The 15,805-nt window shown below is 47.1% G+C and overlaps 1 protein-coding gene across 1 annotated transcript; it reads left to right on the top strand.

Annotated features, from left to right (window-relative positions):
* Nucleotides 1-9,306: 9,306 nt before the first annotated feature.
* On the top strand, nt 9,307-9,844 carry LOC116750624 (60S ribosomal protein L14-like). Its single transcript, XM_032625502.1, is given in 2 exon segments — nt 9,307-9,480; nt 9,482-9,844. Coding segments are annotated over 2 exon segments (537 nt in total).
* The last annotated feature ends 5,961 nt before the right edge of the window (nt 9,845-15,805 follow it).

The following is a 15,805-nucleotide window of genomic DNA, read 5'->3' as shown; positions in this document are numbered from 1 at the left end:
AGATGCAGGCTGAACCTTCTGCAGATGGGCTGCTTCTGGGCTACTCCATGCCCTTCTGGCCCCACCCCCCAGCCCACTCCATCAGTGAGCATGGAGTGTTCAGGGCAGGCTTCCAGGAGGAGACGATATCTGTAACCTGAGAGATGAGTGGGTGGGGGATTTAGCTGAGTTAGGGTCCAACGGTGAGTCATGAGAGGACAGTAGGGCAGGACCAGTCACTAAAGGCCCTCCAGGGTTCTCTGGGGAGAGGCACAATCAGATTTAAGATGAGACGGCAGCAGGAGTGGCTGGGTTCTGGTCTGGGAGTTGCAGACAGGAGTGAAGGGAGGAACTCTGGAGGGATTTAGTGGTAAAATCGCCAGGGTTTATGGGAATCAGAGAAGCCAGGGCCTGGTTGGCGGGAATGGGGAGATGGAGCCATTTCTAAGCTGGTGAGTCCAATGTAGGGTGTCTGGGTGGTGGGAAGGGGGACCCTAGGGAGGTGGGGGGAGCCCCTTGCGTCCTCCTCCCCTCCACACCCTCATACCCTCTGTGCTTGAGTGTGGGACAGGAAAGTAGGACTGGGGAGGCTGATAAGCCCTGATCCAGGTAATAAGCTGAGGGCTTCTTTGTCCCTTCTGCACCCCCTAGTCAGATGGCTGGTCCCAAGCACGTTGGCCTTTTCCAGACCCCGGGGCCATCATGGCCAGGACTGGAGGCTGGACCCTGGACCTTGGACGATGGGCCCTGTGCTAGGTGGAACAATGATGCCCACACATCCTAACCCCTGGAACCTGTGAATATGTGACCTTACAAGGCAAAAGGCACTCTGCATGTGTGATTAAGTTAAAGGATCTGGAGATGGGGGGGGGATTATCCAATGTCATCACAAGGGTCTTTATAAGAGAGACGGAGGAGAGTCAGAGAAAGACAGATTGGAAGATGCTATACTGTTGATTTTGAACATGGCTGATGGGACCACGAGCCAATGGATGCAGGCAACCTCTAGAAACCGGAAAAGGCCAGGAAACAGATTCTCACCAAGAGCTTCCAGAAGGTTGTTACTGTAGCAGTAGGAGACTCAGACAGAGCCCCAACCTCCCATCCAGAGACCTGCTTGCACTGTCAGACCCCCTCCTATCTTGACACAGTTTCCAAATCAGCATCTTTAGGACCCATCCAGGTCAGACCCACAACCCCTGCTATGCGCCCCTATCACCCACTCCTTGGGACCCTTTGCCCCCTCTAGTGGTCTCAGGGGCTGCTGCTCGCCTGTTCTGGTGGGGTAGAGACTGAAGTCCCAGATGTCTCTCTGTCTGTCACTGCCTCTCCGTGCCCTGGAGTGTCCACCTTAGTGACTCTCACTCCAGCCCCTCACACTGGGCAGGTGTCTGCTGTCCCGGGCCCGTGGCTGGACAGAGGCCCTCAATTCAGGCAGCTCTGAGCCCACATTTGTGCTGTGTGACCTCGGGTATATGACACAGCCTCTCTGAGCCCCGTGGCATCCTCTTCTATGGAATGGAAGATAACCAGGCCAACTGGGGTAGGGGGATCCTACAGGGACCACTCTCTCTGTATTACCTTCCATTCCAAATGGCTTGAGTCAGGGCTGGGGGACGGGATGGGATGGGGGAGGATGGGGGACAGGAGAGGCCTTTGCACTGGCTGTTCCCTCTGCTGAAATACTCTTCCTGCGTGTCCATGTGGCCCTCTTGGTTCTTAATCAAACCCACCCTGTGCCACCTAGAACACGGCCCGGCATGCAGTGGTGCTTCATAAATGTTCATTAAAGGCAGAGAGGATGGAGGGAGGCAAGGCAAGAAGTGGAGTCTGCCTGAGAAAAGGCTTAGAAAGAGCACTTGCTGGGTGTGCCTGTCTGGATGTGTCTGTGTGTCTCTATGTCCATCTAAATCTCTGTGTGTTTCTCTGTGTTTTCTTGTGTATCTGGGAGTGTATGTGTATGTCTGTCTCTGTGTGTCTCTGTGTATTTGTCTGGGTGTGTCTCTAGGTGTCTGTGTGTCCATCTGTGTGTCAGTCCGTCTTTGGGGGTGTCTGTGTGTCCATTGTCTGTCTAGGTTTCTGTGGGTGCCTGTGTACATGCATCTGAGCATGGACAGACCGCAGCCTTAGCTTTCCCTGCCCAGCAGGTGCTGGATCTCACCCTCTTCCCCCGCAGAACAGCGTCCAGCTCCTCTCTAATCCCGCTGCTTCCCCTCTACCCCCACCCCAGTGCCCTCCTGGCTCCATGCCTGTGTCCTCACCTGCCCAGAGTAGGTGCTCAGAGCACCCAGCTTCCCTCTGCCACCAGTCTAGACCTCTCTCAGCTCCCAGAGCCCCAGAGGCTATAACCGGGTTTGAGTTCCATGGTCAGGTTGATGCCAGGCGCTGTGCTGAGAGGTTTACAGAAATTAACCTATGCAGCCATGTCTGTGAAGCAAGTGCAGTGAAAATTCCCATTTCACAGATGAGGACTCAAGCCCAGAGGGGTGCAGGAAGCTGCCCTAGGCCACACAGCCGCGGGGAGGAGTTGTCTTGGAAGCCAGCTCCTTCAGATCTCTTATTCTCTGTCAGCTTTCTTTCCCTTTGCTGGGTGGGTGGGGGCACAGAGGACCCTCATCTTCCTTCACTCAGACTCTCCACTCACCCATTCCCCCAGGGCTGGTTCTCTCCTTCCCCCTTCATCTCTGTCCCTGGGGAGGTCAGGGCTGGCCTGGCCCGCTGTCGGTGAGACAAGGGAAAGGACCCCCGTACCTATTGTGTGTGCACCACTCACCACTCACCCTTACCTTCCGGCTCACAGGAAGCCCTGGTTACTGACTCCTGCCTGGTGCTCCGACACCCTGAGAGCATCTGAGAAGCTTGCCATTCCCCCTCATCCTCACCGGCATGCCCGCAAGGTCTGTGCGATTCAGCAAATAAAAACCTCTGAGCCCTGAGGTACTGGGACCAACCACCTGGTGCTTGGACTCAAACCAGGATGGTCCCGAGCAAAACGTGATGGTTGATCCTCCTCCTGGGAGGGGAGATGATTTGCCCGCGGTGACATAGCCAGGACGGGAGCCCTCATGCCGACACCCACCAATCGAAGACACCATCCCCTCTCTTAGATTTGATTAGGAGGAACTTGGGAGTCCTATTTTATTTTATTTCATTTATTTTTTGGCTGCGCCACTCGGCTTGTGGGATCCCGAGCAGGGATCGAACTCGGGCCCTCGGCAGTGACAGCATGGAGCCCTAACCACTGGACCTCCAGGGGATTCCCAGGAGTACTATTCTAAAAGCGTTTTTCAAATAGGAGTTGACAATCTCTGATTAAAACGTTTCCGCTTTGGAACAGTAAATAGCTACCATTCAAAAGCTGCCCAAGGCTTTCCTATAACCGTCAAATTTCTCCCACCATGTTTGTCTCCCAGGCCCCCAGCAGCTCAATTCATGGGTTCAGCTTCCTGAAAGAGTCTCTGTGTAGAAATGAATATCTTCTTTTCTTTTCTTTCTTTATTTTGAAAGAATAACTTGCACCTTATTCATGCTTTTGCATCTTGATATTTTAAAATGGATGTTAAAATAGACGTAACATAAAATTTACGATTTTAACCACTTTGAGTGTCCAGTTCAGTGGCATTAAGCGCATTTACTTTGTTGTACAGCATCCCCACCATCCACCTCCAGAACTTTTCATCTTCCCAAACTGAAACTCTGTCCCCATTAAACACTCTCCCCATCCCCCTCCCCCAGCCTCTGGCCCCCACCATCTACTTTCTGTCTCCATGGATCCGACTCCTCTAGGGACCTCCTAGAAGTGGAATCAGACAGTATTTGTCCTTTGGTGTCTGGGTTACTTCACTGAGCATCACGTTCTCAAGGTTCATCCGGGCTGTTCCATTGCACGGATGGACCACATTTTGTTTATCCACTCATCTGTTGATGGACACTGGGGTTGCTTCCACCTTTTGGCTGTTGTAAAGTATGCTGCTATGAACATGGGTGTACAACTGTCTCATTGAGTCTGCTTTCAATTCCTTTGGGTATAGACCCAGAAGAGGAATTGCTGGGTCACATGGTAATTCTACGTGAACTTTTTGAGGCACCTGAATCTTGTTTTTTAATTTAATACTTTTAGGAGTGCTTTGATATCAATACATAAAGACGTCTCTTTTTTGTTGTTGTTGTTTTTGTTTTTTGGAAAGGGGGAGTGAGTGTTTTGTTTTATTATTATTATGTAACAGCTTTAGAGATATAATTCACATGCTATCCAATTCCTCAATTTACACTCTTCAAGACAAGGGTTTTTACTGTAGCCACAGAGCTGGGCAGCTATCACCACATGTTTTTTTAAGGGAACAAGTCCCCTATCCATGGACAAGAAGTTTGCTTCTAATCTAAGTAACGGTGTAATGAGTAACCTGGTGCAGAGGTGATGATGAGTCAGGGTGAGTAGATCATCATAAGTTCCTAGGAGTAGAATTGCTAGTCAGGGCGTGTGGGAGGGTAGAATTTTGACAGCTGTTGCAGCAAGGCTCCCACCCTCCACAATGGCAGAACTATCGGACTTTGCTAATCTGAGAGGTTAAAAATCTTGCAGTTCTAATTTGCATTTTTATTATTTGGGGAAAAATTTTTTTCTTTAGTTTTGTTTTGTTTTAGTTAGAGAGGCTTTAAAACTTATGATAAAATACACCTAGAAACTCTTTTTAAGGAAATTACTTATTCTCTGATATGAGCTGTAATATCCATACTCACCCCAGTTGCATTTTTTAAAATTTACTTTATTGAAATATAGTTGATTTACAATGTTGTACTAATTTCTGCTTTACAACAAAGTGATTCAGTTATACGTATATATACATTCTTTTTTATATTCTTTTCCATCATGCTTTATCACAGGATATTGGATATAGTTCCCTGTGCTATACAGTAGGACCTTGTTGTTTATCCATTCTCTATGTATTAGTTTGCATCTGCTAATCCCAAACTCCCAATCCATCCCTCTTCACCGCCTTGGAAACCACAAGTCTATTCTCTATGTCTGTGAGTCTGTTTCTGTTCCATAGATAAGTTCGTTTGAGTCATATTTTAGATTCCACATATAAGTGATATCATATAATATTTGTCTTTCTCTTTCTGACTTACTTCACTTAGCATGATAATCTCTAGTTGCATCCATGTTGCTGCAAATGGCATTATTTCATTCTCTTTTATGGCTGAGTAGCATTCTATTATAAATATATCTGTACCTCCCAGTTGTATTTTTACCTTGTTTATAATGTTTTCTCCCCACAAGTCTATTTGGATTTTAGGAAGTTGGACTTATCCACCTTTTTCTTTTGCGGATTTTATGTTTATTTTTCTTAGAAAGGCCTTACAGGGAATTCCCTGCAGTCCAGTGGTTAGGACTCAGCACTTTCACTGCCAAGGACCTGGGTTCAGTCCCTGGTCGGGGAATTATTTTAAAAAAGTCCCCATGTGTTTTCTTCATAGTGCTTTTATGATCTGATTTTTCCCATGTAAAACTTTGATCCATCAGGAATTTATGTTGAGGTGTGGTGTGAAGTAGGGATCCAGGTTTGTATTCCCAGTTGTCCCAAGAGCACTTGCGTCATCCATCTTTTTAGATGCAGTTTTGGGGAGATCCCTAGAGCTGTCACATCTTCAAGGAGGATAGTTTTGAAATATGGAGAGACATTAGAATTGTCACAATATGAAAACTGTTTCCTACTAAATTGATAATTTAGGAAATTGGTCCCCACTCAAACCTCCAAGTTTTTTCCCAGAACTGAGCCACACCCATGGGACATGACTTTTTGGGGGGATGGGGTGGGAATCAGTCATTCTCTGCTTGTGGGATATTATAAACATTCCACAAAAACACAATGCTAACACACTGCAAGTCGATCGCAAAATGATATGACAAATCTTGCAACCTGGTGAGATTCCAATCGGTAGACAGAAGAGGCCATAGAGAGGGACCAAAACGCTGATAAGTCATTGACAAAGAAAGACTTGGTGGTCAGTCCAAGACATAATTAAACATGGAGAAGGGGGCCATTGGCAAAGGCAGGATTGGTTGCTCCGGGGAGAATGACTCAAACGCCAAATGAATCAGACTCTGAGACCTGTGTGTGGTTTGCCTGCGGCTGTGGTAACACACTATCATGAACTGGTTGGCTTAAAGATAGAAACATATTCTCTCATAGTTCTGAAAGTTCAAAATCCAAAAATCAAGGGCATTCCCTGGCGGTGCAGTGGTTAGGACTCTGTGCTTCCACTGCAGGGGACATGGGTTCAATCCCCGGTCAGGGAACTAAGATCCTACATGCCTCACAGCGCAGCTAAAACAAACGAACTAACAGACAAAATCAAGGTGTTGGCAGGGACACGCTTCCTCCAAAGGCTCTAGGGAAGAACCTTTCCTCCCTCTGCCTAGTTTCTGGTGGCTGCCGGCACTCCTAGGCGTTCCTCGGCTTGCAGCAGCATCGCTCCAGTTTCTGCCTGTCTTCACTTCTCTGTATGTGTGTTTTGCTCTATCCATAGGGCCCACTCTACCCCAAGATGACCTCATCGTACCTTGATTACATCTGCAAAGACTCTATTTCCAGGGACTTCCCTGGTGGTGCAGTAGTTAGGACTCCGCGCTCCTGATGCGGGGGGCCCAAGTTTGATCCCCGTCAGGGAACTAGACCTCACATGCATGCCGCAACTAAGAGTTTGCATGCCACAACTAAGGAGCCCACGAGCCGCAACTAAGACCCGGCGCAACCAAATGAATAAATAAATATCTTTTTAAAAGACCCTATTTCCAAATAAGGTCACATTCACAGGTACTGGAGGTTAAGATTTCAGCCTATCTTTTGAGGGGGGGACACAATTCAACTCACCATACCCTCCAAGTGTTTTTATGTTTTGTTTTCTTTGTGTGTGTGTGTGTGTGTGTGTGTGTCTGTCCCCCAAAATGACTCTTTCCAGAATGCTATTGGAAGATTACATGTGAATTATTAAGTACAAATTCATGGGAGGGGGGAATGCCCCACCCTGCATAAAAAAGCACCCATTGAATTTGTTTCAAGAGTTACCTGTAGTTTCAGTTATAATCCACATCTTGTTCACTATAAAGTGAATGAATTCCTTGTCATAATGTGTGTGTGTGTATGTGTGTGTGTGTGTGGCGGGGGTGAGAACAGGATGTCCAGGATGTGGCTAGGAGGTCAGGATAACCTTCCCAAGGACTGAATGTCCCTCAGCTGAAGGGACAGGTGGGTAGGGATGCAGAGGGCTGGGCAAGAGGGGGTTCCACTGAAAACAAAAGCCCAGTGTGACCCAAGGGGACAGCCTGGGGGAGGCTGTCCACTCAGGCCTGGGGGCCCTGGGGCTCAGACTTCCTGGAGCCACAGTCGGGTTTCATAGGAGGGCATCATTCTCTGATTAGCAATCTGGAGGGTCACGGGGCTCAGCATGGGCAGTGCACGGAGAGCACAGAGTGAAAGGGGCCTGTTTTCTGAGAGGAGGGTGTCTGGATACTGGAGGGACTGGGGAAAGGAAAGAGAGAGGGGTGGGAGGGAGATTGTAGGACAGGCTTTGACTGTGCACCTAGCACGATGTCCCTCTGTGGCCTGGTAGCCAGCTGGGTGTCCCTGAGTGGGGAGCGCAGGACACCAGCAGGTTGGGAGGGAAGGGGCTGAATTGGACAGGAGATGTCCGGGTGTCCGTGGGAGGCATGCACTGGAGATTCCTTGCGTCTGTCTGCGTGTCCCTAGTGTCAGCCCAGGGTAGAGCTGTGGGGTGGTAGGAGGCCCCGTGGCTGCCTGCCTCTGTGGGCAAGGGCAAGAGGAGGGGGGATGGGCCCCCAAACGGCAGGGACCGCCCTCAGCGCCCAGGCAAGGGAGGCCGCTGTGCAACTCTGCTGCACAGATGGGGCTGAAGGTCAGCAGGTGAAGGATTAATTCAGACCTTGAGCTTGGCCTCCAGAGCTTGCTGGGACAGGAGCAGCAAGAGGAAAAAGGGGAGGACTGGGGAGGGGAAAATGGCATTTACTGATTATTTCTCAAATGCAGGCCTTGTCCTCCGTTTCTCGCCTATTCAAAATAATAACAGCCAGAAACCATCACGGGGAATTTACATGGCAGACATTATTTTATTTTATTTTTTGAAATAAATTTATTTATTTATTTTTGGCTGCGTTGTGGCACGCAGGCTTCTCATCACAGTGGCTCCTCTTGCTGCGGAGCACGGGCTCTAGGCACGCAGGCTCAGTAGTTGTGGCTCGCGGGCTCTAGAGCGCAGGCTCAGCAGTTGATGTGCACAGGCTTAGCTGCTCCGCGGCGTGTGGGATCTTCCCGGACCAGGGTTCGAACCCATGTCCCCTGCATTGGCAGGCGGATTCTTAACCACTGCACCACCAGGGAAGCCCTACCGGTCATTATTTTAAATGAACTCATCTGATCCCTCAACAGCCCTGTGAGATGGGTACTCCTATGCTTTTGCAAGTGAGGAACCTGAGGCACAGAGAGGTTAGGGCACTTGCCCAAGGTCACACAGCCTGTGAATGGCTGAGCTGGGGCTGGAACCTGGGTGATGTGCTTCTGCTCTGCTGGCAGTGAGCCTGCCTGGTGTCTGTTCCGGTGAGGCTAGGGGCTGAGAGGCAGGGGTAGCAGGAGACAGGCTTGGTTGAGTCTCCCAGGGTTCTGTGGGAGCACTGGTGGTGTGAGCCGCTGGTAGGACTGACCTAAATTTACCTCCCTGGAAACTTCCCCACCCAACCCCACTTCCCCTTTTGCTACGCTGCAGAGTGGGGGTGGGGAATCCTCCGGAAATGGTGATGGGAGGAGGGAGCTGAGAGCTGGCTGGGCAGAGGAGGGGTGGGGACTGGGGCTGCAGGTAAAGAAGAGGGGCAGGGCTCAAGCTCGGGACCTTTGGGGTCCCTGCCTCACCCTTCCCCACTGGGGGAGGGGCAGTCTTTGTTCAAAGCCCAGGATTTCTCAGTTCTTCCCAGTCTAAGAGTGCCCTGGGGTGCCCCAGAGGGAGAAACAGGTCCTGGGGTGAGCGGCCAAGCTTTTGTGTAGTACTCAATGCATTCTCTTGTATTTTACAAATCGTGTGTGTGTGTGTGTGTGTGTGTGTGTGTGTGTGTGTGTGTGTGTGTGTGTTGACTAGAAGAAAATCATCTCTGGGGACTTCCCTGGTGGTGCAGTGGTTAGGATTCTGTGCTTCCACTTCAGGAGGCACAGGTTCGATCTCTGGTCAGGGAAGTAGGATCCCGAAAGTCTGGCAAAAAAAACCAAACCTAACAAACAAATAAAACAAAAATATGGGGTGGTCTTTCCTTTTCGCCGAATGCCACCAATATGGTGTTTCAGGCGCTTCGTGGAGGTTTGCTGGGTGGCCTACGTCTCCTTTGGGTCTCATGCCGGAAGGCTGGTCGCGATTGTAGATATTATTGGTCAGAACAGGGCTTTGGCGGATGGACCTTGCACTCAAGTAAGGAGACAGGCTATGCCTTTCAAATGCATTGCAGCTCACTGACTTCACCCTCAAGTTCCCACATGGTGCCCGGGAAGCCTGGGAGAAGGCAGGTATCAATGCAAAGTGGGCAGCCACAAGGTGGGCCAAGAAGATTGAAGCCAGAGAAAAGAAAGCCAGGATGACAGATTTTGATCGTTATAAAGTCACGAAGGCGAGGAAAATGAGGAACAGACTAATCAAGCTTGAAGTTAAGAAACTTCAAAAGGCAGCTCCCCTGAAGACTTCTCCCAAGAAAGCACTTGTTGCTAAGGAGGCAGCTACGGCAGCTGCTGCAAAGGTTCCAGCAAAAAAGATGACCGCTACGGGTAAGAAGGCACCTGCTCCAAAGGCATCTTGCAAGAAAGCATGAGAGCATACGAGGCTGTTATAAACAGAATAAAGGTTCTTTTTGAAAAAAAAAAAATGAGGGGTGGAATAGGGAGGGTGGGAGGGAGACGCAAGAGGGAGGAGATATGGGGATATATGTATATGTATAGCTGATTCACTTTGTTATAAAGCAGAAACTAACACATCATTGTAAAGCAATTATACTCCAATAAAGATGTTAAAAAAAAAAAAAGCAAAAGGAAAAACTGAAAAAAAAAAAAAGCCTCAAAACCCCGAAAATCATCTCTGATCCAAAAGCCTCCTGACCCCTAGTTATGAGCAGGGCCATCAGAGCTGAACCTTGGAGGGCAAGAGTGTGTCGGGGCAGTCAGGCTGTCAGGCAGAGAACAATGGGTGCAAAGACTTGGAGGTTTGAAGCAGCATGTTCTGAGATGCTCATTAATGGTGCAAGGAGCAGAGAGAGCAGGTAGATACGAGACTGCAGAAGAAGCAGAGCTGGTGCCAAGAAAGTCCTTAAAGGCTTGGATCTAGTCTTGGGAGCAATAGGGAGTCATGGAAGGGTTTAAAGCAGGGAGGGACATGGTCTTATAAGTGTGTCCTAGGAACTCCCCTGGCTGCTGTCTGGAGGACGGGCTGGGGAAGAGGGGAGAGGTAGGGGCAATCACCTAGTACAAAGTTGATAAGACCTGAATAGGGCAGCAGGGTGGAAGGAAGGAGGGGATTTTTAACTATTAGAACTTTTTATTCAAATATAGCACACATGCCGAAAAGAAATGCACAGGTCACAAATGTACGTTGCAAAGTTTTCACAACATGAACATGTTTGTATAGCACCCCGATCGAGGACAGAACATCACCAGCCCTCTGAAGCCTCTGCTGTGTCTTCTTCTGTCACTCCCTCTGCCCGCTGCGTCACCCCCACCCTAGGGTAACCCCTAACTTGACTTTGAATAGCATAGAATCACTTTACTTGTCATTTGGACTTTTTTTTTTTTTGAGGTTGGGTATCCAATTTTATTTTATTTATTTATTTTAATTATTTTTATTGGAGTATAGTTGAATTACAATGTTGTGTTAGTTTCAGGTGTACGGCACAGTGAATCAGTTATACATACACATATATCCACTCTTTTTTTAGATTCTTTGCCCACAGAGGCTGGACTTTATGGCTTCTTTCAGGCAGCACTGGGTTGGTGAGTTTTCTCTCCCTTGTTCTGGGTGATAATTCTTGTTCATTGTTGTAGAGTCTCTCAAGCACCACTAATACTTGAGTCTGAATGCTTCTTGGTGTGTCCCATGCATTGTAGGATGTTGAGCAGTATCCCTGGCTTCTACACATGGGATGACTGTAACACGTTCCCCTCCCCCCAAGTTCTGACTACCAAAAATGTCTCTAGATGTGGCCAAATGTCCCATTAGGGGTAAAAATCACCCCGGGTTGAGAATCACTGTGATATAGTATTCTATTTTGTGAAATCATCACAATTTATTGACACATCCTTTTGTTGAGCATTTAGATGGTTTCCAGTTTGGGGTTATTACCAGCAGAGGTGTTAGGAATATTCTCGTAGGTTTTTCAGTGAAGGTAAGTCCACATTTCCTTTGACTTTATTCCTAGAAGCCATAGGGTAGTTGTTGATTCAGCTTTGTGGATCCTGCCGAACAGTTTTCCAAAGTGGTTGTGTCATTTTACTCCCCTACCAGCAGTGCAGAAGCGTCACTTGGTATGGTCTTTCTCACGTTATCCATTCTAGTAGGTGTCATGACATGTTGGTTTTAACTGGCGTTTCCCTGATGACTCATGATATCAAGTATCTTTTTATTTATTGGCCATTTGGAGATTACCTTTTGTGAAAGGCCCATTTTTCCTATGACATTTCTGCCTTTTTCTTGTTGATTTGTAAGAGCTCTTTATATATGCTGGACATATAGTGGCATCAGGGCCATCTTCACTCTAGTCCCTCTGGTCCCTTTGGCCACCTCCATCACACTGATGTGCCTGGCTGCATTGATCATCAGGTTACATTCTACTCTGGATCTACAGTGACATGATCTCTCTGACCACTGTGGGGGAGACACACTTGAAAGACACAAGTACCTAGAATAAAATCACTGCACTCCCAGCAGGGACAACCACTTCCATAATGTGTATTTACTTCCACAGACAGAGATGTATCTGGGAACAACACACGTGTGTGTTTAATTTATATAAATCGTATCACACCGTACTATCATCACACAACTTATTTTTTGTTTTCACTCAGGAGTATTTTCTTTTAATTTTTAATTAATTAATTAGGCTGTGTTGGGTCTTTGTTGCTGCGCGCAGGCTTTCTCTAGTTGTGGCGAGCAGGGGTTACTCTTCGTTGCAGTGCGTGGGCTTCTCATTGCAGTGGCTTCTCTTGTTGCAGAGCACGGGCTCTAGGCATGTAGGCTTCAGTAGTTGTGGCACGCAGGCTCAGTAGTCATGGAGCATGGGCTTAGTTGCTCCATAGCATGTGGGATCTTCCTGGACCAGGGCTCGAACCCATGTCCCCTGCACTGGCAGGTGGATTCTTAACCACTGTGCCACCAGGGAAGTCTCTCAGCAGTATCTTTCTGAGATCCACTTATGTAGCGACAGAGATGAGAGGAGATATTTTTTCCCTTTTCACTTGTACATAATATTCCACCACAGGACTATTTTTCTTTCCATTTCTCTACTCCCCCACAAATGGACATTCTAGTGGCTTCTAACTTTTCACTCTTATGAACTTCAACAAAGTCCTTATAGCTGGTTCCTTGGTACTTCTCAGAAAGTTATTTCCTTTTAAAACCCACTCTCCACCTTTCCTGCTGCCTCCACAAGAAATGGTTCAATTGATTGGCCATTTGGAGATGACCTTTTGTGAGGGGCCCATTTCCCCCTTGTGGTTTCTGCCTGTTTCTTGTTGATTTGTAGGAGCTCTTTATATATGCTGGACCATGGGTCCTTTGTCAGCTATATTTCTGGGGCAGATATTTTGGAAGAAGTTTTGGGAGGCATTCAGGAGGTAAGGTCAACAGATCTAGGTGACCAATTGGAGGAAGGGAGATGAAGGAGTAGAGAAAGATGTACCAATTTCTGGCTAAGTGTCAGGGTGACTGAGGGGGTCATTGCTGAGGTGGAATCATGGGAAGAGCCACAAGTGAATAAGGCGCTGGTGGATCTGAAGAGTCACTAGATTTTGACCTGGGGTCCCATGGACAAAGTGGGGCTCCAAAAGGAAGGGCCCCTGGGTGGGCTTCAGACCTCAGAAATCATTTGCAAGATACTCAGCCTTGTGCATTTTTCTGAGAATCTCTAGCTTGGAGCAGGTCCAGACATAACACGTTGATTCAGAGCCCCAAACACAACAGGGTCTTACGTCCTCAACTGAGGACAGCTGAGGATCTGGCAACAGGATTTTCTTTATTTGCATTAAAATGTTTTTACTTGTTGTAAAGCAGAATTGACTTTTTCCTTTGTTATGTAGCTCTGTGCATATTAACATGTGTATAACCATCACCACAGTCAGGATATAGAACAGTTCCATCACTTGACAAAATTCCCTTGCACTGCTCCCTTTTTTAAAAAGTTAATTAATTAATTAATTTTGGGCTGCATTGGGTCTTTGTTGCTGCACACGGGCTTTCTCTAGTTGTGGTGAGCCGGGGCCACTCTTCCTTGCGGTGTGCAGGCTTCTCATTGCAGTGGCTTCTCTTGTTGTGGAGCGTGGGCTCTAGGTGCGCAGGCTTCAGTAGTTGTGACTCAAGGGCTCTAGAGGCAGACTCAGTAGTTGTGACGTGCAGGCTCAGTTGCTCTGTGGCATGTGGGATCTTCCCAGACCAGAGCTCGAACCCATGTCCCCTGCATTGGCAGGCAGATTCTTAACCACTGCACCACCAGGGAAGTCCTGCACTGCCCCCTTTGTAACCTCACCCTTCCTCCTCCCCTGTTTCCCTAGCAACCTCTGATCTGTTCTCTGGCACTAGAGTTTAGTCTTTCTGAGACTGTTGTATAAATGGAATCACACAGTGTGTAGCTTTACGAGACTGGTATAAGGGTGACAGGATTTTATTTTATTTTATTTATACATATTTTATTGAAGCATAATTGATTTACAATGTCATGTTAGTTTCAGGTGTACAGCAAAGTGATTCAGTTATACGTATATATATACACATATATATTCTTTTTTCAGATTCTTTTCCCTTATAGTTTATTACAAGTTACTGAATATGGTTTCCAGGATTTTATTTATTTATTTATTTTTGGCTGCGTTGGGTCTTCCTTGCTGCACACGGGCTTTCTTTAGTTGCGGTGAGCAGGGGCTGTTCTTCGTTGCGGTGCGCAGGCTTCTCATTGTGGTGGCTTCTCTTGTTGCAGAGCACGGGCTCTAGGCGCACAGGCTTCAGTAGTTGTGGCTTGCGGGCTCTAGAGCACAGGCTTCAGTAGTTGTGGTGCATGGGCCTAGTTGCTCCGAGGCATGTGGGATCTTCCTGGACCAGGGCTCGAACCTGTGTCCCCTGCATTGGCAGGTGGATTCTTAACCACTGCGCCACCAGGGAAGCCCCGTAGGATTTAATTTTTTTTAATAGAGTTTATTTATTAGGGCAATCGTAGGTTCACAGCAAAACTGAGTAGGAAGTACAGGTAGTTCCCATATACTCCCTGTACCCAGCCCCACACGACCAGCCTCCTCCACTACCAACATGGCACTGAAGAAGTGCCTTTGTTACAATCAATGAACCTACATTGACACATCATAACCATCCCAAGTCCCTAGTTGACTTTAGGGTTCACTCTTGGTATTGTTCATTCTATGGGTACAAATGTATAAAGACATGCACCGACTATTATAGCATCATACAGAGTAGTTCCATTGTCCTAAAAATCCCCCGCACTCCACTTATTCATCCCTCCTTACCCCTCAACCTCTGATCTTTTCACTCTTTCTATAGTTTTGCCTTTTCCACGTCATAGAGTTAGAATCGTGCAGAATGCAGCCTTTTCAGATTGGCTTCTTTTACATTTAAGCTTCCTCCATGTCTTGTCTTTTTTTTACCCATGGTATGTCTCTTCTTTAATTTTTTCAACAATATTTTGCAGTTTTCAGAATGTAAGTTTTGCACTTCTTTTGTTAAATTTACTCCTAAATATTTTATTTTTTCCATTATATTGAAAATAGAATTCGTTTAAAAATTTCTTTCTCCTATAAATATAATTAATCCTTCCATGCCTTTTCATAGCTTGGTAGTTCATTTCTTTTTCATGATGAACAGTATTTCCTTGTCTGGATATATCACAGTTTATTTATCCACTCACCTACTGAAGGACATCTTGGTTGCTTCTCCATTTTGGCAATTATGAATAAACCTGCAAACATCTGTGTGCAGGTTTTGTGTGGACAGAGCTTTCAACTCACTTGGGTAAATATCAAGGATGGTGACTGTTGGATCATATAGTAAGGGTATGTTTAGTTTTATAAAAACCTGCCAAACCATCTTCCAAAGTGGCTGGATCATTTTGCCTTCCCACCAGCACTGAGTGAGAATTCCTGTTGCTTCACAGGGATTGGGATTATTTTTTTTCTTTTTGGCCGTGCTGTTCGGCACGTGGGATCTTAGTTCCCCGACCAGGGATCCAACTCGTGCCGCCCTGCAGTGGAAGCACAGAGTCTTAACCACTGGACCGCCAGGAAAGTCCCGGCAATGGGATTTTTTAATCACAGAAAAATCTAGAAAAAAATATTGGGTTCCACCTGCATGCATCGTTTGTTCTTAGAATACTGTAGGAAAACACTTTCTATATTGTTAAAAAAAAATCTGTGTCATTAGAATAATCTTTCCATATACTTAGAAGCACTAAACACATTTTTAATGACTGCATAGCCAATTTGACCACATTATTTTGTTTTGTTTTGTTTTGTTTTGTTTTTTGCGGTATGCGGGCCTCTCACTGTTGTGGCCTCTCCCGTTGTGG

This window comes from Phocoena sinus, chromosome 3 (genome assembly GCF_008692025.1).
Source record: "Phocoena sinus isolate mPhoSin1 chromosome 3, mPhoSin1.pri, whole genome shotgun sequence".
In the NCBI taxonomy this organism is placed as follows: Eukaryota; Metazoa; Chordata; class Mammalia; order Artiodactyla; family Phocoenidae; genus Phocoena; species Phocoena sinus.
Note: the sequence above shows the minus strand (reverse complement) of the source record. Positions and strands in the feature narration are given on the sequence as shown.